The 27849-nt window shown below is 42.8% G+C and overlaps 1 protein-coding gene across 1 annotated transcript in view; it reads left to right on the top strand.

Annotated features, from left to right (window-relative positions):
* Positions 1-3664: 3664 nt before the first annotated feature.
* Positions 3665-27849, top strand: part of jakmip3 (Janus kinase and microtubule interacting protein 3) — a 46622-nt gene continuing 22437 nt past the window's right edge. Inside the window, exons 1-6 of the mRNA XM_049564393.1 lie at positions 3665-4360; positions 15944-16147; positions 16239-16481; positions 17947-18186; positions 20215-20415; positions 22199-22312. Coding sequence (XP_049420350.1) covers positions 16013-16147; positions 16239-16481; positions 17947-18186; positions 20215-20415; positions 22199-22312 — 933 coding nt within the window. The 5' untranslated portion in view covers positions 3665-4360; positions 15944-16012. The remainder of the gene's footprint in view (positions 4361-15943; positions 16148-16238; positions 16482-17946; positions 18187-20214; positions 20416-22198; positions 22313-27849) is intronic.

Below are 27849 nucleotides of genomic sequence, written 5' to 3'. Positions count from 1 at the left end.
CCCTGGACACGACCCTTCCCTTGGACACAACCCTTATCCTGGCCTCAACCCTTCCCCTGGACACGACCTTTCCCTTGGACATGACCCTTCCCCTGGACACGACCCTTCCCTTGGACACAACCCTTATCCTGGCCTCAACCCTTCCCCTGGACACGACCCTTCCCTTGGACACAACCCTTATCCTGGCCTCAACCCTTCCCCTGGACACGACCCTTCCCTTGGACACAACCCTTATCCTGGACACAACCCTTCCCTTGGACACAACCCTTATCCTGGCCTCAACCCTTCCCTTGGACACAACCCTTCCCTTGGACACAACCCTTATCCTGGCCTCAACCCTTCCCTTGGACACAACCCTTCCCTTGGACACGACCCTTATCCTGGCCTCCACCATTCACTTGGCCTCCATCCTTTGCCTGGTCTTGAATCTTCGCCTGGTCTTGACCCTTTTGCTGTCCCCTGCAGGTTCTTCTGCTTGGACTGAGGACTTCCCAGGTTCTGGATCTTTTGCCTCCTTGACAAGTCCCCTGGCAGCTCCTCTACGGTGCCGTTGCCTGTTATTGAACTGAACTGTGTTTGCTGTCAGACTAACGCTACCACTCACCTGCCCGACCTCTTGGTTTCAGTCTGCCTGCCAAACCTGTTGGGCTGCCATGAACAGTGTGCAGAGACTCTGCTGAGTGCTGAACCGCTCTGTGATCTGCTTCCTGTCCCTGCTGTGTGACATCAGTAAACATCATCACCACCTGTTCCTGGTCTGCTGCCTTTAGATCCACCTGATAAACATCTCAGTATGTCATGTGACTTTCACCTGGCAGGTGGTAGCAGTCCCTCCACAGTCTCCTGTAGCCAGTGTGGGTGGAGTCATCTATAAAAAGAGGAAGTACATGAAGCAACGGTGCAGAAAACACCAACTTTGACTTCCTGTGACTTTTACTTTGAAGGGGGAGCTGATGGACGTCTGATCACAGGATCACGACCTCCAGCCACATCACAGGAAGTACAATGGGGTGATAACCAATCACAGAAACAGACAGACAGTCTCTCTCTGTCTCTCTGTAATCACAGTAATTCAGCCACCAGTTGTCTTTCGTCTGTTTCCATGGAAACCTGAGATCATGATAGGAGAAACAATTATGGGTTGTTAGAGGAAACACACACACACACACAGACACACACATTAAATCCAAGAATATCGTCCAACAAACAAAACACGACACTTTGTCTGTCTGTCTGTCTGTCTGTCTGTTGTATTGTATCTGAAACAGTGTTTTGCTCCTCCTGTCTTTGTCCACGTCTTCATGTCCTCAGAGTGGAGATTTTAAACAGGAAGTTCACTGACAGGAAGATTTTAAACTGGAAGTTCACTGACAGGAAGATTTTAAACAGGGGGTTCATCCCAATATCCCTCCTCGACTCCTCCATCCTCTGTCATCGATGACTTGACTGGGAAATTGATCGAGACTCACATCTTGTAGGACGTCTCAATACGTTAAATGCACTCGGAGGAATCGAGGAGTCTAGGAGAGAGGAGACTTTCAGAGGAGAGGGAAGTGAGGATACACGAGAAGAGTCTTTTACCGACCGACACACCTCCTCATTGGATATTATTGATTGGACAGCTGATCAGACTGATCTGATCTGAACATCAGTTTCATACAGAGTGAAGACAGAGTGAAGAGATTAAACTCAGTGTGTCACTGACAAGTTTGATATTTGATTTGTTTTCTGATTCATCAAAAAGAAACTAACGATTTTCTGTCAGAGAGCCTGTCTGTCTGTCTGTCAGCAGAAACACTTTAAAGGGATAGTGCACCCAAAAATGTAAATTCAGCCATTATCTACTCACCCATATGCCGAGGGAGGCTCAGGTGAAGTTTTAGAGTCCTCACATCACTTGCAGAGATCCAAGGGGAGAGGAGGTAGCAACACAACTCCACCTAATGGAGGCTGACGGCGCCCCAGATTCAAAACTCTGGGTTGCGTTTGACTGTGCAGGACAGGTAACGTTATGTTTAGTTTGCTTCTAATATAACATATAACGTTATATGACAACACAGCATCAGTTGCTAACGGCTAACGTTAGCCTACTGTAGCGTAGCCTCTGAAACATTAACGTTATCTTCCTTGTGTGTTTCCACTTCCTAGTGACGTTAACACTACTATCTAACGTTAGCACTGTAACCTTATTATAAAACTCATCAGTCATCACTCCAGGGTGGCGTTTGACTGTCTTGGTTGTAACGTTACACTCACTCTCCTCTTCCGTGTATCTAACGTTACCATGACAACGCCTACATCTAGCTAATGAGGACGTAATGGAGGAGGGGGGAGTAGGACTGTGGAGGGAGGTGGAGTTGCAGGAGGAGGGGGGAGTAGGACTTTGGAGGGAGGTGGAGTTGCAGGAGGAGGAGGATGGGACTTTGGAGGGAGACGGGAGTTGTGGATGTTCAATTTTTTTCTAAGTGCTTTGTGAAATGCAAGAAAGGTAAGAGTAGCTTTGATTAATTAAATAATAAACTTTAGACTTCAGATCAGTTTGTTCAGATGATACAAACCTTTATTGATTAGCTCTGGTTTCAGACAGACGGAGCGTGTTGTCGTGTGTCACATGTTCTGTGATCATCTTTTATTAAGTTATTAAGTGTAATAAATCACAGTTCATTCAAATTCTTAAAGTTTAAAATATACTGTTGTTTCAATTTTTGTCATATTAAAGAAGGACAGAGCTTTTTGAACTTTAACCGTTTTAAAGTAACAACAATTAATAATAATAATTAATTTTAATATTCACAAGTATTTTTACATATTTATTGTTTGACTCATTAAAATGTTCCAATGTCTGTTCTGATCCTGGATCAGTTTCTGTCAGATTTGAGTCTGTATCAGTGTGGTGTCCTCTGTGATGAGGACAGACGAGACTATGTCTGTGTCTGAGCAGATTAAAGACAGTCCTCGGGATGAGACACGGAGACGGTTCAGTGTCCTCGGGATGAGACACAGAGACGGTTCAGTGTCCTCAGGATGAGACACGGAGACGGTTCAGTGTCCTCGGGATGAGATACATAGACGGTTCAGTGTCTTCAGGATGAGACACGGAGACGGTTCAGTGTCCTCGGGATGAGACACAGAGACGGTTCAGTGTCTTCAGGATGAGACACGGAGACGGTTCAGTGTCCTCGGATGAGACACGGAGACGGTTCAGTGTCCTCGGATGAGACACGGAGACGGTTCAGTGTCCCCGGGAAGAGACACGGAGACGGTTCAGTGTCCTCGGGATGAGACACAGAGACGGTTCAGTGTCCTCGGGATGAGACACGGAGACGGTTCAGTGTCTTCAGGATGAGACACGGAGACGGTTCAGTGTCCTCGGATGAGACACGGAGACGGTTCAGTGTCCTCGGATGAGACACGGAGACGGTTCAGTGTCCCCGGGAAGAGACACGGAGACGGTTCAGTGTCCTCGGGATGAGACACGGAGACGGTTCAGTGTCCTCGGGATGAGACACGGAGACGGTTCAGTGTCCCCGGGAAGAGACACGGAGACGAGACACGGAGACGGTTCAGTGTCCCCGGGAAGAGACACGGAGACGGTTCAGTGTCCTCGGGATGAGACACGGAGACGGTTCAGTGTACTCGGGATGAGACATGGAGATGGTGATGATGGTGATGATGATGATGAAGATGATGATGATGATGAAGCTCTTTAACAACAGTAACATGCAGATAGAAGATGAAGACGTCCACCTGAGACAGACTGAGACACTCTGTGAGACACAGCTGATTATTATCAGTGTCTGTGGTCAGTATGATGTGTCAGGGCTTCAGAGACATGAGGATGATGGTGTGATGATGATGATGATGATGATGATGAGTGTCCAGCAGAGGGAGACAGAGCTCAGCTGGTTCAGCTCTGTGTCTCACTGAAGGATGCTGGGAAGAGGAGGAGGAGGAGGATGAGGATGACGCCAGCAGAGGCTGCAGAGATGCTAACAGCATCGACACACAAACACACACTGACATGAGCTAACTGCTAACAGAGAGACACAGAGACAGACAGAGACAGAGGGACAGACAGAGGGACAGACAGAGACAGAGGGACAGACAGAGGGACAGACAGAGACAGAGGGACAGACAGGGGGACAGACAGGCTGGAGGGAGGCTGATGCCGACAGCACACACAGAAACACACACACATTAAGCTGCAGTGAAGCTAGCTACTAGTTAGCATGCTCAGGTTAGGAAGCTAACCTACTGACACACACACACACACACACACACACACACACACACACATGCACGCACACACGCACGCACACACACAAACAGCAATGCAGTGTCCGAGGCTTCCTATTGGACGGTGAGTGATCTACATCTTTTCATGTGTGTGTGTTCAGTTAGGCCTTAACTGTCAGTGTGTGTGTGTGTGTGTGTGTGTGTGTGTGTGTGTGTCTGTTTCTGTGTCTGTGTCTGTGTGTCTGTCTGTCTCTGTGTCTGTGTCTGTGTGTGTGTGTGTCTGTTTTTGTGTGTGTGTCTGTGTGTGTGTCTGTTTCTGTCTCTGTGTCTGTGTGTGTGTCTGTTTCTGTGTCTTGTGTCTGCGTGTTGATGGTGTTGCCACAGAAACAGTCATGTTGTGCTGCTGTGCGGTGTGTCAGTTGCTGTGGCAGCGTCAGGTCACCTGTCAGAGGTTCACCTGTCCTGCATCAGTTTTATCAGGAGGCGTGTCCACAGAGGGCAACTACTACAACTACTGTTACTGCAACTACCGCTGCAACTACTGTTACTACAACTACTGTGACTGCAACTACTGTTACTGCAACTACTGTTACTGCAACTACTGTTACTACAACTACTGTGACTGCAACTACCGCTGCAACTACTGTTACTACAACTACTGTGACTGCAACTACTGTTACTGCAACTACTGTTACTACAACTACTGTGACTGCAACTACTGTTACTACAACTACTGTGACTGCAACTACCGCTGCAACTACTGTTACTACAACTACTGTGACTGCAACTACTGTTACTGCAACTACTGTTACTACAACTACTGTGACTGCAACTACCGCTGCAACTACTGTTACTACAACTACTGTGACTGCAACTACTGTTACTGCAACTACTGTTACTACAATTACTGTTACTGCAACTACTGTTACTGCAACTGCTATTACTGCAACTACTGTTACTGCAACTAGCTACAGTTACTGCAACTACTGTTACTGCAACCTAATTACCTCAACTGCTAAAACTGCAACTACTGTTACTGCAACTACTGTTACTGCAATTACTATTACTACTGCAACTACTGTTACTGCAACTAGCTACTGTTACTGCAACTACTGTTACTTCAACTGCTAAAACTGCAACTACTGTTACTGCAACTGCCATTACTGCATCTACTGTTACTACAACTACTGTTACTGCAACTAGCTACAGTTACTGCAACTACTGTTACTGCAACTAGCTACAGTTACTGCAACTACTGTGACTGCAACTACTGTTACTGCAACTACTGTTACTACAACTACTGTGACTGCAACTACCGCTGCAACTACTGTTACTACAACTACTGTGACTGCAACTACTGTTACTGCAACTACTGTTACTACAACTACTGTGACTGCAACTACCGCTGCAACTACTGTTACTACAACTACTGTGACTGCAACTACTGTTACTGCAATTACTGTTACTACAATTACTGTTACTGCAACTACTGTTACTGCAACTGCTATTACTGCAACTACTGTTACTGCAACTAGCTACAGTTACTGCAACTACTGTTACTGCAACTAATTACCTCAACTGCTAAAACTGCAACTACTGTTACTGCAACTACTGTTACTGCAATTACTATTACTACTGCAACTACTGTTACTGCAACTAGCTACTGTTACTGCAACTACTGTTACTTCAACTGCTAAAACTGCAACTACTGTTACTGCAACTGCCATTACTGCATCTACTGTTACTACAACTACTGTTACTTCAACTGCTAAAACTGCAACTACTGTTGCTGTGACTAGCTACTGTTACTGCAACTACTGTTACTTCAACTGCTAAAACAGCGACTACTGTTACTGCAACTAGCTACTGTTACTGCAACTACTGTTACTGCAACTACTGTTACTTCAACTGCTAAAACAGCGACTACTGTTACTGCAACTAGCTACTGTTACTGCAACTACTGTTACTTCAATTACTATTACTACTGCAACTACTGTTACTGCAACTACTACTGCAACTACTGTTACTGCAACTACTGATACTGCTGAGGCACCTCAACACACTAACACTGCTCCTGACACTGTCAGTACTATTAACTGTAGTGTTGCATTGTACTCATAGTGTTGTTGTTGTTGTTGTTATTGTACTCATAGTGTTGTTGTTGTTGTTGTTGTTGTCCTCATAGTGTTGTTGTTGTTGTTGTTGTCGTCATAGTGTTGTTGTACTCATAGTGTTGTTGTTGTTTTTGTTGTTGTACTCATAGTGTTGTTATTGTTCTCACAGTTGTTGTTGTTGTTGTTGTTGTTGTAGTACTCATAGTGTTTTTGTCCTCATAGTGTTGTTGTTGTTGTTGTTGTTGTTGTCCTCATAGTGTTGTTGTTGTTGTTGTTGTTGTTGTTGTCGTCATAGTGTTGTTGTACTCATAGTGTTGTTGTTGTTTTTGTTGTTGTACTCATAGTGTTGTTATTGTTCTCAGAGTTGTTGTTGTTGTTGTTGTTGTTGTTGTTGTTGTTGTCCTCTTAGTCTTGCTGTCGTTGTTGTTGTTATTGTACTCATAGTGGTGGCGTTGTTGTCCTCATAGTGGTGGCGTTGTTGTCCTCATAGTGGTGGTGTTGTTGTCCTCATAGTGGTGGTGTTGTTGTCCTCATAGTGGTGGTGTTGTTGTCCTCATAGTGGTGGTGTTGTTGTCCTCATAGTGGTGGCGTTGTTGTCCTCATAGTGGTGGTGTTGTTGTCCTCATAGTGGTGGTGTTGTTGTCCTCATAGTGGTGGCATTGTTGTCCTCATAGTGGTGGTGTTGTTGTCCTCATAGTGGTGGTATTGTTGTCCTCATAGTGGTGGTGTTGTTGTCCTCATAGTGGTGGTGTTGTCCTCATAGTGGTGGTATTGTTGTCCTCATAGTGGTGGTATTGTTGTACTCATAGTGGTGGTGTTGTCCTCATAGTGGTGGTATTGTTGTACTCATAGTGGTGGTATTGTTGTCCTCATAGTGGTGGTGTTGTTGTACTCATAGTGGTGTTGTTGTCCTCATAGTGGTGGTGTTGTTGTCCTCATAGTGGTGTTGTTGTCCTCATAGTGGTGGTGTTGTTGTACTCATAGTGGTGGTGTTGTCCTCATAGTGGTGGTATTGTTGTCCTCATAGTGGTGGTATTGTTGTACTCATAGTGGTGGTGTTGTCCTCATAGTGGTGGTATTGTTGTACTCATAGTGGTGGTATTGTTGTCCTCATAGTGGTGGTATTGTTGTCCTCATAGTGGTGGTATTGTTGTACTCATAGTGGTGGTGTTGTCCTCATAGTGGTGGTATTGTTGTACTCATAGTGGTGGTATTGTTGTCCTCATAGTGGTGGTGTTGTCCTCATAGTGGTGGTATTGTTGTCCTCATAGTGGTGGTATTGTTGTCCTCATAGTGGTGGTATTGTTGTACTCATAGTGGTGGTGTTGTCCTCATAGTGGTGGTATTGTTGTACTCATGGTGGTGGTATTGTTGTACTCATGGTGGTGGTATTGTTGTACTCATAGTGGTGGTGTTGTACTCATAGTGGTGGTATTGTTGTACTCATAGTGGTGGTATTGTTGTACTCATGGTGGTGGTATTGTTGTACTCATAGTGGTGGTGTTGTTGTACTCATAGTGGTGGTGTTGTCCTCATAGTGGTGGTTTTGTTGTACTCATAGTGGTGGTATTGTTGTCTTCATAGTGGTGGTGTTGTTGTCCTCATAGTGGTGGTGTTGTTGTCCTCATAGTGGTGGTATTGTTGTACTCATAGTGGTGGTGGTGTTGTTGTCCTCATAGTGGTGGTATTCTTGTACTCATGGTGGTGGTATTGTTGTCCTCATAGTGGTGGTGTTGTTGTACTCATAGTGGTGGTGTTGTTGTCCTCATAGTGGTGGTATTGTTGTACTCATAGTGGTGGTGTTGTTGTCCTCATAGTGGTGGTATTCTTGTACTCATGGTGGTGGTATTGTTGTCCTCATAGTGGTGGTGTTGTTGTACTCATAGTGGTGGTGTTGTTGTCCTCATAGTGGTGGTATTGTTGTACTCATAGTGGTGGTGTTGTTGTACTCATAGTGGTGGTATTGTTGTACTCATAGTGGTGGTATTGTTGTCCTCATAGTGGTGGTGTTGTTGTCCTCATAGTGGTGGTGTTGTTGTACTCATAGTGGTGGTGTTGTTGTACTCATAGTGGTGGTATTGTTGTCCTCATAGTGGTGGTATTGTTGTCCTCATAGTGGTGGTATTGTTGTACTCATAGTGGTGGTGGTGTTGTTGTCCTCATAGTGGTGGTATTGTTGTACTCATAGTGGTGGTGTTGTTGTACTCATAGTGGTGGTGTTGTTGTATTCATAGTGGTGGTATTGTTGTACTCATAGTGGTGGTGTTGTTGTATTCATAGTGGTGGTATTGTTGTACTCATAGTGGTGGTATTGTTGTCCTCATAGTGGTGGTGTTGTTGTACTCATAGTGGTGGTTTTGTTGTACTCATAGTGGTGGTTTTGTTGTACTCATAGTGGTGGTATTGTTGTACTCATAGTGGTGGTGTTGTTGTATTCATAGTGGTGGTATTGTTGTACTCATAGTGGTGGTATTGTTGTACTCATAGTGGTGGTATTGTTGTCCTCATAGTGGTGGTGTTGTTGTACTCATAGTGGTGGTTTTGTTGTACTCATAGTGGTGGTTTTGTTGTCCTCATAGTGGTGGTATTGTTGTACTCATAGTGGTGGTATTGTTGTACTCATGGTGGTGGTTTTGTTGTACTCATAGTGGTGGTTTTGTTGTACTCATAGTGGTGGTATTGTTGTATTCATAGTGGTGGTGTTGTTGTCCTCATAGTGGTGGTATTGTTGTACTCATAATGGTGGTATTGTTGTCCTCATAGTGGTGGTTTTGTTGTACTCATAGTGGTGGTTTTGTTGTCCTCATAGTGGTGGTATTGTTGTCCTCATAGTGGTGGTATTGTTGTACTCATAGTGGTGGTTTTGTTGTGCTCATAGTGGTGTTGTTGTTGTCCTCATAGTGGTGGTGTTGTTGTACTCATAGTGGTGGTGTTGTTGTCCTCATAGTGGTGGTATTGTTGTACTCATAGTGGTGGTATTGTTGTCCTCATAGTGGTGGTTTTGTTGTACTCATAGTGGTGGTATTGTTGTACTCATAGTGGTGGTTTTGTTGTACTCATAGTGGTGGTTTTGTTGTACTCATAGTGGTGGTGTTGTTGTACTCATAGTGGTGGTGTTGTTGTCCTCATAGTGGTGGTATTGTTGTCCTCATAGTGGTGGTATTGTTGTACTCATAGTGGTGGTTTTGTTGTACTCATAGTGGTGGTTTTGTTGTACTCATAGTGGTGGTATTGTTGTACTCATAGTGGTGGTATTGTTGTACTCATAGTGGTGGTTTTGTTGTACTCATAGTGGTGGTATTGTTGTGCTCATAGTGGTGTTGTTGTTGTCCTCATAGTGGTGGTATTGTTGTCCTCATAGTGGTGGTATTGTTGTATTCATAGTGGTGGTGTTGTTGTCCTCATGGTGGTGGTGTTGTTGTACTCATAGTGGTGGTATTGTTGTCCTCATAGTGGTGGTGTTGTTGTCCTCATAGTGGTGGTATTGTTGTCCTCATAGTGGTGGTGTTGTTGTCCTCATAGTGGTGGTGTTGTTGTACTCATAGTGGTGGTATTGTTGTACTCATAGTGGTGGTATTGTTGTACTCATAGTGGTGGTATTGTTGTACTCATAGTGGTGGTATTGTTGTCCTCATAGTGGTGGTATTGTTGTACTCATAGTGGTGGTATTGTTGTCCTCATAGTGGTGGTGTTGTTGTCCTCATAGTGGTGGTGTTGTTGTACTCATAGTGGTGGTATTGTTGTACTCATAGTGGTGGTGTTGTTGTACTCATAGTGGTGGTATTGTTGTCCTCATAGTGGTGGTGTTGTTGTCCTCATAGTGGTGGTATTGTTGTACTCATAGTGGTGGTATTGTTGTCCTCATAGTGGTGGTATTGTTGTCCTCATAGTGGTGGTATTGTTGTACTCATAGTGGTGGTATTGTTGTATTCATAGTGGTGGTATTGTTGTACTCATAGTGGTGGTATTGTTGTACTCATAGTGGTGGTATTGTTGTACTCATAGTGGTGGTGTTGTTGTCCTCATAGTGGTGGTATTGTTGTACTCATAGTGGTGGTATTGTTGTATTCATAGTGGTGGTGTTGTTGTCCTCATAGTGGTGGTATTGTTGTACTCATAATGGTGGTATTGTTGTATTCATAGTGGTGGTATTGTTGTACTCATAGTGGTGGTATTGTTGTATTCATAGTGGTGGTATTGTTGTGCTCATAGTGGTGGTGTTGTTGTCCTCATAGTGGTGTTGTTGCACTCATAGTGGTGGTGTTGTTGTACTCATAGTGGTGGCGTTGTTGTCCTCATAGTGGTGGTGTTGTTGTCCTCATAGTGGTGTTGTTGTACTCATAGTGGTGGTGTTGTTGTCCTCATAGTGGTGGTGTTGTTGTACTCATAGTGGTGGTATTGTTGTCCTCATAGTGGTGTTGTTGTTGTCCTCATAGTGTTATTGTTGTTGTACTCATAGTGGTGGTATTGTTGTGCTCATAGTGGTGGTGTTGTTGTGCTCATAGTGTTGTTGTTGTACTCATAGTGGTGGTGTTGTTGTCCTCATAGTGGTGTTGTTGTTGTCCTCATAGTGTTATTGTTGTTGTACTCATAGAGATGGTGTTGTTGTGCCTCATAGTGGTGTTGTTGGAGTCATAGTGGTGGTGTTGTTGTGCTCATAGTGGTGTTGTTGTTGTCCTCATAGTGTTATTGTTGTTGTACTCATAGAGATGGTGTTGTTGTGCTCATAGTGTTGTTGTTGTTGTCCTCATAGTGGTGGTGTTGTTGTGCTCATAGTGTTGTTGTTGTACTCATAGTGGTGGTGTTGTTGTGCTCATAGTGGTGGAGTTGTTGTCCTCATAGTGGTGTTGTTGTACTCACAGTGTTGTTGTTTTACTCATAGTGTTGTTGTACGCATTGTGTTTTTTTTTGTTGCACTCAGTGTTGTTGTTTAACTCATAGTGTTGTTGTTATTGTTGTTTTACTCATAGTGTTGTTGTTGTTGTTGTTTTTGTTGTACTCATAGTGTTGTTGTACTCATAGTGGTGTTTTTGTTGTACTCATAGTGTTGTACTCATAGTGGTGTTTTTGTTGTACTCATAGTGGTGTTTTTGTTGTACTCATAGTGTTGTTGTACTCAGTGTTGTTGTACTCATAGTGGTGTTTTTGTTGTACTCATAGTGTTGTTGTACTCATATTGGTGTTTTTGTTGTACTCATAGTGTTGTTGTACTCATAGTGTTGTTGTACTCATATTGGTGTTTTTGTTGTACTCATAGTGTTGTTGTACTCATAGTGGTGTTGTACTTGCTGTACCATAGTGTTGGTTGCATAGTGTGCTGTACCCCAGTGTTGCATTCATAGTGGTGTTTTGTTGTACTCACAGTGCTTGGTCTGCACTCATAGTGGTGGCTGGTTGTAAAATTCAGTGGTGGTGTTGTTCTGTGGTGGCTGTTGTCCCCAGTGGTGGCATTGTTGTCCTCATAGTGGTGGTATGTTGTACTCATAGTGGTGGATTTGTACTCATAGTGGTGGTTTTGTTGTACTCATAGTGGTGGTATTGTTGTACTCATAGTGGTGGTATTGTTGTACTCATAGTGGTGGTTTTGTTGTACTCATAGTGGTGGTATTGTTGTGCTCATAGTGGTGTTGTTGTTGTCCTCATAGTGGTGGTATTGTTGTCCTCATAGTGGTGGTATTGTTGTATTCATAGTGGTGGTGTTGTTGTCCTCATGGTGGTGGTGTTGTTGTACTCATAGTGGTGGTATTGTTGTCCTCATAGTGGTGGTGTTGTTGTCCTCATAGTGGTGGTATTGTTGTCCTCATAGTGGTGGTGTTGTTGTCCTCATAGTGGTGGTATTGTTGTACTCATAGTGGTGGTATTGTTGTATTCATAGTGGTGGTGTTGTTGTCCTCATAGTGGTGGTATTGTTGTACTCATAATGGTGGTATTGTTGTATTCATAGTGGTGGTATTGTTGTACTCATAGTGGTGGTATTGTTGTATTCATAGTGGTGGTATTGTTGTGCTCATAGTGGTGGTGTTGTTGTCCTCATAGTGGTGTTGTTGCACTCATAGTGGTGGTGTTGTTGTACTCATAGTGGTGGCGTTGTTGTCCTCATAGTGGTGGTGTTGTTGTCCTCATAGTGGTGTTGTTGTACTCATAGTGGTGGTGTTGTTGTATTCATAGTGGTGGTGTTGTTGTACTCATAGTGGTGGTATTGTTGTCCCTCAGTGGTGTTGTTGTTGTCCTCATAGTGTTATTGTTGTTGTACTCATAGTGGTGGTATTGTTGTGCTCATAGTGGTGGTGTTGTTGTGCTCATAGTGTTGTTGTTGTACTCATAGTGGTGGTGTTGTTGTCCTCATAGTGGTGTTGTTGTTGTCCTCATAGTGTTATTGTTGTTGTACTCATAGAGATGGTGTTGTTGTGCTCATAGTGTTGTTGTTGTACTCATAGTGGTGGTGTTGTTGTGCTCATAGTGGTGTTGTTGTTGTCCTCATAGTGTTATTGTTGTTGTACTCATAGAGATGGTGTTGTTGTGCTCATAGTGTTGTTGTTGTTGTCCTCATAGTGGTGGTGTTGTTGTGCTCATAGTGTTGTTGTTGTACTCATAGTGGTGGTGTTGTTGTGCTCATAGTGGTGGAGTTGTTGTCCTCATAGTGGTGTTGTTGTACTCACAGTGTTGTTGTTTTACTCATAGTGTTGTTGTACGCATTGTGTTTTTTTTTGTTGCACTCAGTGTTGTTGTTTAACTCATAGTGTTGTTGTTATTGTTGTTTTACTCATAGTGTTGTTGTTGTTGTTGTTGTTTTTGTTGTACTCATAGTGTTGTTGTACTCATAGTGGTGTTTTTGTTGTACTCATAGTGTTGTACTCATAGTGGTGTTTTTGTTGTACTCATAGTGGTGTTTTTGTTGTACTCATAGTGTTGTTGTACTCAGTGTTGTTGTACTCATAGTGGTGTTTTTGTTGTACTCATAGTGTTGTTGTACTCATATTGGTGTTTTTGTTGTACTCATAGTGTTGTTGTACTCATAGTGTTGTTGTACTCATATTGGTGTTTTTGTTGTACTCATAGTGTTGTTGTACTCATAGTGGTGTTGTACTCATATTGGTGTTTTTGTTGTACTCATAGTGTTGTTGTACTCATAGTGGTGTTGTATTCATAGTGGTGTTTTTGTTGTACTCATAGTGTTGTTGTTGTTGTTGTACTCATAGTGTTGTTGTACTCATAGGGTTGTTGTTGTTGTTGTTGTTTTACTCATAGTGTTGTTGTTGTTGTTGTTGTTGTTGTTGTTCTACTCATAGTGTTGTTGTTGTTCTACTCATAGTGTTGTTGTTTTACTCATAGTGTTGTTGTACGCATTGTGTTTTTTTTGTTGCACTCAGTGTTGTTGTTTTCCTCATAGTGTTGTTGTTGTTACTGTTTCACTCATAGTGTCCTTGTACTCATAGTGTTGTTGTTGTTGTCGTTGTTTTTGTTGTTGTTGTTGTTGTTATTGTTGTTTTACTCATAATGTTGTTGTACTCATAGTGGTGTTGTTGTTTCACTCATAGTGTTGTTGTACTCATAGTGGTGTTTTTGTTGTCTTCATAGTGTTGTTGTACTCATATTGTTCTACTCAGTGTTGTTGTTGTTGTTGTTGTTGTTGTACTCTTGGTGTTGTTTGACGCATAGTATTGTTGTACTCATAGTGTTGCTGTACCCATGGTGTTGTACTCATAGTGTTGTTGTTCTTGTAGTATTTTCTGTTACAGTACTGTTATAAAGCTGTATGTTTGTCCTGAAGTGAAGCTGACCTCAGATCTGTCCATCAACAGGAAGTAACAACTCAGACATGAAATAGGGTTCTGGTTTATTAAAACTGAATTGAGAGGCGGTCTGCAGACAACGTGAGTTTAATATACTGAAGTAACAACAACAACTTTATCTGTCATTATATCAGCAACCATACAATAACACGTCAAACTCCCTGTGGAGCACAAAACACGTCAACAAATACATAAAAAATTAAAAAAATAACTAAGTAAAAACAAGACACAACAAGAAAATAATTGGCACAACAATAATAAAATAATGTGTGTGTGTGTGTGTGTGTGTGTGTGTGTGTGTGTGTGTGTGTGTGTGTGTGTGGTCACACACATTGTAGTTATTGATCAATCAATCAATCAATCAATTTTATTTATAAAGCCCAATATCACAAATCACAATTTGCCTCACAGGGCTTTACAGCATACGACATCCCTCTGTCCTTATGACCCTCACAGCTGATCAGGAAAAACTCCCCAAAAAACCCTTTAACGGGGAAAAAACGGTAGAAACCTCAGGAAGAGCAACTGAGGAGGGATCCCTCTTCCAGGACGGACAGACGTGCAATAGATGTTCATTCAACAGCTCTCAGGTAGACTCAGGTGTCTCAGGTGTTTCTTCATCTGGTTTTGCAGGTTTTTATGGTGTGTAGCGCCTCCCAGAGGACAGACGTGTAAACACCAGATGTCCAACGTGAGAAGCATCTAACAGGAATTGTTAATGTTGTTTCCTACAGGCAGCAGTGTGGATGTCTTTCAGGTTGTGGAGTTGTGTGTTCAGTTCAGTTCTGATGTTTTGTAGGAATGTTTTGTCTGGAGCTGTACAGCTGACACACACTGAGCCCTGAGCAGGACGCTGCACTGCCGCTTGTAGCCATCTTAGTCTGATGAACGCGAAATAAACCGTACTGCAGCAGTCAGCAGGATTCATTAACTCTGTCATCACAACAGCTGAGAGGGAAAACAGTTTTTCCAGGAGACCTCCCGATTTGTCCGAGGACAAAATGAGGACTTCAAATGAACTTCAAATGGCTTTGAAAATGAATGTTTAGGGTGGTTTTAGGACAGGTTCACTCATGGCCATAGGCAGCAGTGTTAAGCCAGGCAGGGGAAAGACAAACTCTCTTAAAATTAGCAATCATCACTATTTTGGTCCAGCCACTCTATTTCATCATAAACAACCCAGAAATGGGGATCAAAGTGCAAAATACCGGTCTTCTCCTTTAAAGAAAATTAGAACACAGACATGAAACACATTTTAAGATTTAATGTGACCTAAACTTTCATTAGATATCTTAAGACACACAGCTGTCACACATAGAAAACAGTCGATATTTGTCTCTGTTAATTCTGACCAAAACAATTTAAGGTAACTGAACTCTAACCATGGATCAGATGATTTTTTTTTTTTTTTTTTAAATTTTTCCCCGTTAAAGGGTTTTTTGGGGAGTTTTTCCTGATCAGCTGTGAGGGTCATAAGGACAGAGGGATGTCGTATGCTGTAAAGCCCTGTGAGGCAAATTGTGATTTGTGATATTGGGCTTTATAAATAAAATTGATTGATTGATTGATTGATTGATTGATTGATTGATGATTTAAGGTAACCAAACTCTAACCACAGATTAGACTATTTAAGGTGACCAAACTCTGATCTGTGGTTAGAGTTCTGTCACTTTAAATCGTCTGATCTGTGGTTAGACAATTTAAGGTAACCAAACTCTAACCACAGATCAGATTGTTGTGGTAGGTGATGTCACAGTGACTGAGGTGTGTGTTCATGGTTGTGTATTTGTGTGTTGACAGGTCCAGATGTAGTCAAACTTCAGATTGACAGACAGCTCTTTGGGGGGGCAGAGCCTTCAGGTGGTGGTGATGTCAAAGAGAGGAGCAGGGGTGCGTGGGAAGGGGGAGCGACCTGATGCCATGGCAACTCTTCAAGCAGCCAATGAGGAGCTGAGAGCCAAACTGACAGACATCCAGATAGAACTACAACATGAAAAGAACAAGGTAAGGACTACAGAACCCAGAGTACTTTTGTGGTCACCATTACCCTTACTGCTGCTGGTGTTGTAGTTCTCATGCAAATGTTAACCCTCAGGTCAGCCGTCTGGAGAGGGAGAAGAGTCAGGAGCTGAAGGCGGAGCATCACCGGGCGACGGTTGCCGTGACAGAGCTAAAGACCAAACTCCATGAGGAGAAGCAGAAGGAACTGGCTGTTACTAGGGAGACGTTACTACGGCAACATGAGATGGAGCTAATGAGAGTTATCAAGATCAAAGATGGAGAGATTCAACGTCTGAACGGACTGGTGCTAACACTGAGGGACGGATCCACAGACAAGGTGACGCATCTGATCCACATCTGTCTGTCTGTCAGTCTATCTGCACATCTGTCTGCACGTCTGTCTGTCTGTCTGTCTGTATATCTGTCTGCACGTCTGTCTGTGTCTGTATATCTGTCTGTGTGTTTCTGTCTGTCAGCACATCTGTCTGTCTGTCTGTCTGTATATCTGTCTGTATAGCTGTCTGTCTGTCTGTCTTCATATCCATCAGTCCATTTTCAGACTTTGGTTTAAATAAAAACAGACTCCAGCTCTCAGTTTTACTTTACCACAAAATAAATTAGCTGTTAGCTTCCTTTCGCTGTTAGTTAGCACAACTATTAGCATGACATAAGCACAACTGTTAGCACAACTATTAGCACAACTGTTAGCATGACTATTAGCACAGCTGTGAAGGTGGAACATTTGCAAGCTGCAAAATACTCAAAAAACACCTTTCAGGGGCCGTTTTCATACAAGTTATGTGATGAGGAAATCTTGATTTGTGCTTGTTGTGTGCACGTCATAATGATGTGTTCATGATGAGCTCAGGAGGAGTTCTGGTTTATATGATCCAGGACAGGCGCTCGATCCTGAATTTACTGCTCTGTAAATGTTCTGGAATCACTGCTGGACTGACTCCTGTTGGGACTCCAAGCTGTCAGCCAGTTAATGAAACCAGTCTCATAAAATACACTAAACTATCAATTTGGAACTTTGATTGATCATTTCATAAATAACTGTCACCAAAATGACCTCATTAATGGTGAAGACAGGACGATGTTCAAGTTCTTGATGAAGCAATTGCTGATTCAGAGTTACCCAACATTAAAAAGATGGTGTTTGATTCACAAAGACAACAAGCAAATCAAAACACACACATCCTAACGAGTAGCTACATACACCTGTGTGTGTGTGTGTGTGTGTGTGTGTGTGTGTGTGTGTGTGAGACAGAGGTTGTCTGCTGTGCGGAGACCACGTTCAGGTAAGAGTCTTTTCTGCTGATGCTGCAGGAGAGAGGTGAGAAGGTGGAGGAGAGGTGGAGCAGGTCCTCCTCCGAGGAGGAGCCAGATGGAGAGCATAAGCTTCTCTATTAGTGGGCTTAGTGACATCACAGGTCACATGTCACATTAGTGCCCAATCGCGTTTGAAGCTGGGTCCATGGGCAGGAAGTCACGCTGAGGTGTGACATGAAGCATCATGGGAGTTTGAGTGCCAAATGGCTATCCTTTGTCTGATGAACAAATGAGGCTAGAAAAGTTATTTGGATGGGTCTGGGTTCACATGTCCAGTTTGTTCATGTGTCCAGTTTTCTCACATGTCCAGTCCTCCTCTTGTCTCCAGGTGTGTGGGATAATTTAACTCCTCCTCTTGTCTCCAGGTGTGTGGGATAATTTAACTCCTCCTCTTGTCTCCAGGTGTGTGGGATAATTTAACTCCTCAGGAGTGAAATAATGTTCAGATTCTTTGTACTCTTGTCCCTCAGGTGAGGAGTGCCCTGCTAGCGGAGGTGGAGGAAGCAAGGAGGAGCTGGGAGGCAGAGCGGTGTCGCCTCCAGCAGGAGGTTCAGGAGCTGCGAGGAGCAAAGAGGAGTGCTGAGGAGGCTCTGACATCAGCTCAACAGGCCTGCCAGGCCCGAGCAGCCGAACTGCGATCAGCTCATCACCAACACCAAGAGGAGCTGAACAAGACCAAGAGAGACTGTGAGAGGGAGATCCGCCGACTGGTACGAGTCACTGTCACACACACCCCACTGTTTACACACTCACATGACAATGCCCTGGTACCCCCACCCCCGGCACCATGGTCATTATGTCTATACAGACCATAATATCCTTTCATTTTGCCATGGTAACGATGGTTGAATTCTTGGAATGTTCCTCCTGACTGAATGAAGCTTCAGAGTATCTCACAAAACAACCTTCAGCTTCAGATCAGAAATAACAAACTTTGAAACATCACTCGAGTTAATAAAGTTTCAATCAGCTGAAATCAGAACAGATGACAGCATTCACACACAACTCTGCACTCAGTGAGGACACACACCCAATAATGACTCCATTATTACAGAGAAAAGAACACACAGACTGAGACTGACACAGAGTGGTACCACACAACCAAGAGTCACACACTGATGGGTACTACACACTGTACACACTGTATCTACACACTGTGTCCACACACTGAAGCTCACTTCCTGTTTTCTGAGTTTTGCAGTAACATGTTTATCAGTAACAACAGTAAAATGCAATTTGTGGTTCAATAGTTCCCATTCATTTAAAGAGACACTCTTTGTTCAGGCTGAAGTTTCAGACTGAGGTGTCGGACTGAGGTTTCAGGCTGAGGTTTCAGGCTGAGGTTTCAGGCTGAGGTTTCAGACTGAGGTTTCAGGCTGAGGTTTGGGACTGAGGTTTCAGGCTGAGGTTTCAGGCTGAGGTTTTGGACTGAGGTTTCAGGCTGAGGTTTCAGGCTGAGGTTTCAGGCTGAGGTTTCAGGCTGAGGTTTTGGACTGAGGTTTCGGACTGAGGTTTCAGGCTGAGGTTTCAGACTGAGGTTTCAGGCTGAGGTTTCGGACTGAGGTTTCAGGCTGAGGTTTCAGACTGAGGTTTCAGGCTGAGGTTTCGGACTGAGGTTTCAGGCTGAGGTTTCGGACTGAGGTTTCAGGCTGAGGTTTCAGGCTGAGGTTTCGGACTGAGGTTTCAGGCTGAGGTTTCAGACTGAGGTTTCAGGCTGAGGTTTCAGACTGAGGTTTCACGCTGAGGTTTCAGACTGAGGTTTGAGGCTGAGGTTTCGGACTGAGGTTTCAGACTGAGGTTTTGGACTGAGGTTTCAGACTGGTTTTGGACTGAGGTTTTGGACTGACGTCGCCGGTGCAGCGCTCTGTTTCACTGACGAGTTTGACTGTACAATAAACTGCTCCATCAGTTTGACAGTGAGCTCATCACTTTGTTGAGGCACTCCATCGTGATTGAATCGACTGAATTTACTGAAATCAAAACACAGTGAGGTGATTTGTCTTGTGCTTTGCTCAGAGAGAGAAACAAGTGAATGATGTCAGTCTCCTAACAACCTAAAGTATGACAAACAACTTTGTGGTTTTCAAGGTCCATGTGGTTCTGAGGGTCAAAGACTCAGATCAGGTTCCAGTTATTCTGAGTCGAGTCAGGACTGGTTTTACTGCTGCATGTGTCTGTGTCCACGTGTCTGGACCCTGATGGACCCAGGCGTCGCCGCTGTCGGCTCTGATCACATGTTTTTATCACAGAAGGAGAAAATAGTTTGTGTGTAGAAAACAGAGGGGAACAGTGAGGACAGAAATGGAGACAGTTTTTTGGTAATGTCAGTTTTTATTATAAATTTGTCCCTGAATATAAAAACTAAATATTTTATGGGCTTTACTCGACGCTATTTTTATCTCAGTGTTCGCCAACTGATCCAGTGAATCAGGCTGCTGGTGTCCTCTGTCTTCTCTGTCCGAGTCGAGGATGTTTTAGACCCTCAGGTCTGTTCGAGTCCTCCATCGAGTTGGGTTCAGCCCCGCCCCTTACTTGTGTGTCTGACTAACTCCGCCCCTTACCTGTCTGACTGACCCCTCTGAGCTAACCTGACTAACCCTGTCCTGACTAACCTGTCTGTCTTCTGTCTCTAACTGGTCTGTCTGTCTGTCTGTGTGTCTGTCTGTGTGTGTGTGTGTGTGTGTGTGTGTGTGTGTGTGTGTGTCTGTCTGTCTGTCTGTCTGTGGTTCTGTGTGCAGATGGATGAGATAAAGCTGAAGGACAGAGCTGTCAGTGTTTTGGATAAAGCCCTGGGGCTGCAGGCTGGACACGCCCACCGCCTCCAGCTGCAGACTCAGGCTGCCGAGCAGCAAATCGCAGCCCTGAGAGACGCACAGAGGGTGGGACTTAACCACCCAGGCCAAGCCCTTAACCCCGCCCCTAACACTTCTCCTCACATTGTAAGCTCCGCCTCTGCTCACACTGCATGAAATAACTTCACTTCATGTCACAGTTTAACCACAACATGTTAACTGGTCATCATCATGGTGAACATCAGGCTCCCCCTCCTTCAGAACATGGATATAAAAACATAGACGCCTCATTGGCTGCTGGATCACACGTCAGTGGTGCTGCCATGTGGGAGAGGGCAAGTCTTCCTGTAAAGAAATGACAGTAAACAGGAGCTGCAGTTTTGCTGGATAAAAAGTTTCTCAGCTCAGTGAGTCGGTTTTATATTTCAGGGTTTATGATTTAAGTTTTATTCAGTTTGTAGTTTCTGCTGGACGCTGAGTGGAGGAGTGTCAGACTGACATCAGCTGAACTACCTTACATGGTGAATAACTCCATCATTTTAGAACGGACACCACAAGAACACGTGTTCTTTGTTTAGATTGAATAATGTGTGTGTTTAATTTGCTTGCAACAAATAATGGCTTGCAACATTAGCATGCTAGCTATGTTAGCTTTGGCTGATTGCTAACATGTAGGAACAAACTTCTATGATCCATCGTCTGTTTGAGAACGTGTTCTTGTGGTGTCCGTTCTAAAATGATGGAGTTAATGAGCAGACATCATTAGTTAGCTAGATTAAAAGTTGTCTACTTCCAGACGTCTTCACAAACATTAACCAGGACAATAAAAACAATAACATTATTCCTCACAATGATGAATTATTATTCACCATGTATGGTAGTTCAGCTGACATCAGTCTGACACTCAGCGTCCAGCAGAAACTACAGACTGAATAAAACTTTAAATCTGTTGCAGATCATAAACCCTGAAATATAAAACCAACTCACTGAGCTGAGAAATAAAAACAATACAGAATTTTATATCCAGAAAAAACTGCAGCTCCTGTTTACTGTCATTTCTTTACAGGAAGTCTTGCCCTCTCCAACATGGCAGCCTCGCTGACGTGCCACTGTAATGGGCTGACAGTCAATATGGCGTCTTAGTTTGTATGTCTATGCTTCAGAGTCATCATGACATCATCGAATGCATGATCACTGCTCAGTCTCAGTAAGGACTCAGTTGGATCCTCCAGTCCTCAGTATCCCACAGTCCACTGCTCCCTTTTCACTGGACCAATGACAATCCTCCATCTTTAATTTGAGATTTGATAAACGGACAGCGACAGGTGCAGTGAACGGATTCTGTCTGGTGATGTCACAAACTGTGACTGAAATCACAAACTGTGACATCACCTTGCCTGCAGTGACCAGGATGTTTTCATGCAGAGAGCTGACGTGATGACGTCACTCTGTCAAGAGCTGATGTGCATCAGTGCTGGTGAATCCTGACGTGTTTGGTTCAGACACCGCCGATGTGTGTGTGTGTCACTCTGTACGGTCCACCTCTCTGCTTCCTGTGTGTCTCTGATTGGACCGTAACAAAGCGCCGCTGCTTCGTCTGTCTGAAGTTTAAATGTTTGAAACACTGAACTCTGTCAGATGATTAAAGTTCATACTCTGATACTACAACACATCCTGTCACAGGTAGAATCCATACTGCTGTCATTTATTCTACAGTCAGACACAGCTGTGTTATTGGCTGTGAGAGAAGAAGTGCATCCTGGGAGTCGTAGTTGTCTTCTGTCCTTCAGTCTTTATGTCCTCACACATCTTCACGTTTTTATGTCCATCAGCAGCACAGAAATGAAGCAACACGGTTACTGCAGGAACCTGAACTCTGTGTGTGTGTGTGTGTGTGTGTGTGTGTGTGTGTGTGTATGTGTGTGTGCAGTCTCAGGAGGACCGGGACACTCGGAGGTTTCAGTTAAAAATCGCAGAGCTCAGTGCTGTTGTCAGGAAGTTGGAGGATCGAAACGCTCTACTGTCTGAGGAACGCAATGAACTGGTAACAAACACACATACACATTATACACAAACACACACACACACACACACACACACACACAGAGACACACACGTTTCTATACATGTGAGGACCCCCACTGACATCATTCAGTTCCTAGACCCCAAACCAGAACTAGAACCTTAACCAACAGAGTCTGGACCTTCAAATGATCCGTGTCCTCACAGTGTAGAAATGTCCTCAGGATGCAGACGTGTCCTCAGGATGTAGAAATGTCCAATGTAGAAATGTCCTCAGGGTGCAAACAAGTCCTCACAATGCAGAAATGTCCTCAGGGTGCAGAAATGTCCTCACAGTGTACGTCCCTGACAAAAGTCTTGTCGCTTATCCTAGTTGTAGGAACAACAAATAATAACCTGACTTGTAGTTGGATCAGTTGGGATCAGAAATAGCTTATATGAAAGGCAAAGGCCTTTAGATTATGCTTATTATACCAAAATAAAGTTGTGTATCATTCATTGAGTTTTATCATTTAATTAGGACAGAAAGGTCAGATTTTGCTTGGACAAAAGTCTTGTCGTGTCTTTAAACGATTCAACCAATCACAGATTAGAGCTCCACCTGTGACAAATACTGTAATTAGCACATTCCCAGGTGTGTATAAGAAGAACCCCAGCACACCAGACCTTCATGTGAAGTGCAACCTGACCGCTGACAACATGCCAAAGATTCAACCACAGACCAAAGTGCTGATCTTCAAGAGCCTAAAGACCAAGTCTGCTGCTGAGGTGGCAGACATCTTCAGTGTATCCAAACGTCAAGTGGGGAGGATTAAAAAAAGATTTGAAGAAACTGGTGATGTTCATGACAAGCCCAGGTCAGGCAGACCCCGTAACACAACTGTTAGAGAGGACCGTTTGTTGCTTCGGCAGTCCAGGGCCAGCCCTTTTTCAACTGCAGCAGAGCAACATCAGAACTGGTCACCAGAAACCCCTGTATCTACCAGAACAATTTGTTGAATTCTCTCACGCAATGGTCTCCATGGCCGAATTACTGCTCACAAACCAGCATTAAACAGAAGACAACAAAAGAATCGTGTTGCATTTGCCAAGGCCCACAGCTTGCAGAAAGGATGGACAGTGGAAAAGTGGCAGAAGGTTGATTTTTCTGATGAATCATCCATTGAACTGCATTCCAATCGCTGCAAATACTGCAGAAGACCTGTTGGAACCCGCATGGACCTAAGATTCACCCAGAAAACAGTCAAGTTTGGTGGAGGAAAAATCATGGTTTAAGGTTACATCCAGTATGGGGGTGTGCAAGAGATCTGCAGAGTGGATGGCAACATCAACAGCCTGAAGTATCAAGAGGTTCTCGCTGCCCATTACATTCCAAACCACAAGAGAGGGCAAATTCTTCAGCAGGATGGTGCTCCTTCTCATACTTCAGCCTCCACATCAAAGGTCCTGAAAGTGAAGAAGGTCAAGGTGCTCCAGGATTGGCCAGCCCAATCACCAGACATGAACATTATTGAGCATGTCTGGGGTAAGATGAAGGAGGAGGCTTGGAAGATGAAACCAAAGAATCTTGATGAACTCTGGGAGTCCTGCAAGACTGCTTTCTTTGCCATTCCAGATGACTTCATCAATAAGTTATTTGAGTCACTGCCGAGACGAATGGATGCAGTCCTCCAAGCTCATGGCAGTCATACGCGATATTAATTCTTTTTCCCAAGGCACCATGACTTTATGTTCTGATGTTATTGGAGCATGTTTGTGTATTCAAAATAAAGTATCATTTCTACAGTACATTATTTTTGTATGCGACAAAACTTTTGTCCAAGCAAGATCTGACCTTTCTGTCCTAATTGAATGATAAAACTCAGTGAATGATGCACAACTTTATTTTGGTATAATAAGCATAATCTAGAGGCCTTTGCCTTTCATATAAGCCATTTCTGAATCAAATTGATCAACTACAAGTCAAGTTATTATTTGTTGTTCCTACAACTAGGATAAGCAACAAGACTTTTGTCAGGGACTGTAGAAATGTCCTCACAATGCAGAAATGTCCTCAGGATGCAGACATGTCCTCACAATGTAGAAATGTCCTCAGGGTGCAGACATGTCCTCACAATGCAGAAATGTCCTCAGGATGCAGACATGTCCTCAGGATGCAGAAATGTCCTCACAGTGTAGAAATGTCCTCACAATGCAGAAATGTCCTCAGGATGGCGACATGTCCTCACAATGTAGAAATGTCCTCAGGGTGCAGACATGTTCTCACAATGCAAAAATGTCCTCTGGATGCAGACATGTCTTCAGGATGCAGAGATGTCCTCAGAGTGTAGAAATGTCCTCACAATGCAGAAATGTCCTCAGGATGGCGACATGTCCTCACAATGTAGAAATGTCCTCAGGGTGCAGACATGTTCTCACAATGCAAAAATGTCCTCTGGATGCAGACATGTCTTCAGGATGCAGATATGTCCTCACGATGTAGAAATGTCTTCACAATGTAGAAATGTCCTCAGGGTGTAGACATGTCCTCACAATGCAGAAATGTCCTCAGGATGCAGATATGTCCTCATGATGTAGAAATCAGATTTAATCATATACATTATTTGCTGTTGTTTCAGTGTTGGCCATTGTGGCCTTCTTATGGTTGTATTGTCCTAATGTTGTCTTGATGTTAACTGTGGTTTGTCTTTTGTTTTTTTGTTTGTTTGTTTGTTTGTTTTTTGGTTTGTTTTTCTTTGCTGTATATTGCTGTATTGATTGTTTTTGTCTATTAGTTTCTGTTTTTGTGTATTGTTGAGTTCATGTTTGTTATATGTTTGGACCCCCTCGAAAACGAGATGATGCATCTCAAGGGGTTATCCAAATAAATAAATTTCATTCAAATGTCCAGGATGCAAACATGTCCTCACGATTCAGACATGTCCTCACAATGTAAAAATGTCCTCACAATGTAGAAATGTCCTCAGGATGCAGACATGTACTCACAATGTAGAAATGGCCTCAGGGTGCAAACATCCTCAGGAGGCAGACATGTTCTCAGTGCTAAGATTAAAACTCAAACTAGTTCTCATCAATTCAGGCATAAAGACAAACTTTATCACCATAAATCCTCAGAATCTGTTTTATTTACTGTATTTTTCATAATCCAGTCAGACAACTCACATTTAAATGTTTAACTGCCTGAGCCAGCTCGCAGGCACCACTCCATTTTGTGTATGTATTCCTATTTTAGTGTTTTATGTATATTTATTATTGTAACCTGTATTTTGTAACAGGTGTGTATTTCAATGTGTATCTGGATGTGTATTTTGTAACAGGTGTGTATGTGAGTGCATCTGGATGTCTATTTTGTAACAGGTGTGTATTTGAGTGCATCTGGATGTGTATTTTGTAACAGGTGTGTATGTGAGTGCATCTGGATGTCTATTTTGTAACAGGTGTGTATTTGAATGTGTATCTGGATGTGTATTTTGTAACAGGTGTGTATTTCAATGTGTATCTGGATGTGTATTTTGTAACAGGTGTGTATGTGAGTGCATCTGGATGTCTATTTTGTTACAGGTGTGTATTTGAGTGCATCTGGATGTGTATTTTGTAACAGGTGTGTATGTGAGTGCATCTGGATGTCTATTTTGTAACAGGTGTGTATTTGAATGTGTATCTGGATGTGTATTTTGTAACAGGTGTGTATTTGAATGTGTATCTGGATGTGTATTTTGTTACAGGTATGTATTTGAGTGTATCTGGATGTTTTTTTTGTAACAGGTGTGTATTTGAGTGTATCTGGATGTGTATTTTGTAACAGGTGTGTATTTGAGTGTATCTGGATGTGTATTTTGTAACAGGTGTGTATTTGAATGTGTATCTGGATGTGTATTTTGTAACAGGTGTGTATTTGAGTGTATCTGGATGTTTTTTTTGTAACAGGTGTGTATTTGAGTGTATCTGGATGTGTATTTTGTAACAGGTGTGTATTTGAGTGTATCTGGATGTGTATTTTGTAACAGGTGTGTATTTGAGTGTGTATCTGGATGTGTATTTTGTAACAGGTGTGTATGTGAGTGCATCTGGATGTGTATTTTGTAACAGGTGTGTATTTGAGTGTATCTGGATGTGTATTTTGTAACAGGTGTGTATTTGAGTGCATCTGGATGTGTATTTTGTAACAGGTGTGTATTTGAATGTGTATCTGGATGTGTATTTTGTAACAGGTGTGTATTTGAGTGTATCTGGATGTGTATTTTGTAACAGGTGTGTATTTGAGTGTATCTGGGTGTGTATTTTGTAACAGGTGTGTATTTGAATGTGTATCTGGATGTGTATTTTGTAACAGGTGTGTATTTGAGTGTATCTGGATGTGTATTTTGTAACAGGTGTGTATTTGAATGTATCTGGATGTGTATTTTGTAACAGGTGTGTATTTGAATGTGTATCTGGATGTGTATTTTGTAACAGGTGTGTATGTGAGTGCATCTGGATGTGTATTTTGTAACGGGTGTGTATTTGAATGCATCTGGATGTGTATTTTGTAACAGGTGTGTATTTGAGTGCATCTGGATGTGTATTTTGTAACAGGTGTGTATTTGAGTGTATCTGGATGTGTATTTTGTAACAGGTGTGTATTTGAATGTGTATCTGGATGTGTATTTTGTAACAGGTGTGTATTTGAGTGTATCTGGATGTGTATTTTGTAACAGGTGTGTATTTGAGTGTATCTGGATGTTTTTTTTGTAACAGGTGTGTATTTGAGTGTATCTGGATGTTTTTTTTGTAACAGGTGTGTATTTGAGTGCATCTGGATGTGTATTTTGTAACAGGTGTGTATTTGAGTGTATCTGGATGTTTTTTTTTGTAACAGGTGTGTATTTGAGTGTGTATCTGGATGTGTATTTTGTAACAGGTGTGTATTTGAGTGTATCTGGATGTGTATTTTGTAACAGGTGTGTATTTGAATGTGTATCTGGATGTGTATTTTGTTACAGGTGTGTATGTGAGTGCATCTGGATGTGTATTTTGTAACAGGTGTGTATTTGAGTGCATCTGGATGTGTATTTTGTAACAGGTGTGTATTTGAGTGCATCTGGATGTGTATTTTGTAACAGGTGTGTATTTGAGTGCATCTGGATGTGTATTTTGTAACAGGTGTGTATTTGAATGTGTATCTGGATGTGTATTTTGTAACAGGTGTGTATTTGAGTGTATCTGGATGTTTTTTTTGTAACAGGTGTGTATTTGAGTGTATCTGGATGTGTATTTTGTAACAGGTGTGTATTTGAATGTGTATCTGGATGTGTATTTTGTAACAGGTGTGTATTTGAGTGTATCTGGATGTGTATTTTGTAACAGGTGTGTATTTGAGTGTATCTGGATGTGTATTTTGTAACAGGTGTGTATTTGAATGTGTATCTGGATGTGTATTTTGTAACAGGTGTGTATTTGAGTGTATCTGGATATGTATTTTGTAACAGGTGTGTATTTGAGTGTATCTGGATGTGTATTTTGTAACAGGTGTGTATTTGAATGTGTATCTGGATGTGTATTTTGTAACAGGTGTGTATG

Source organism: Epinephelus fuscoguttatus, linkage group LG20 (assembly GCF_011397635.1).
Source record: "Epinephelus fuscoguttatus linkage group LG20, E.fuscoguttatus.final_Chr_v1".
NCBI classification, from domain to species: Eukaryota; Metazoa; Chordata; class Actinopteri; order Perciformes; family Serranidae; genus Epinephelus; species Epinephelus fuscoguttatus.
Note: the sequence above shows the minus strand (reverse complement) of the source record. Positions and strands in the feature narration are given on the sequence as shown.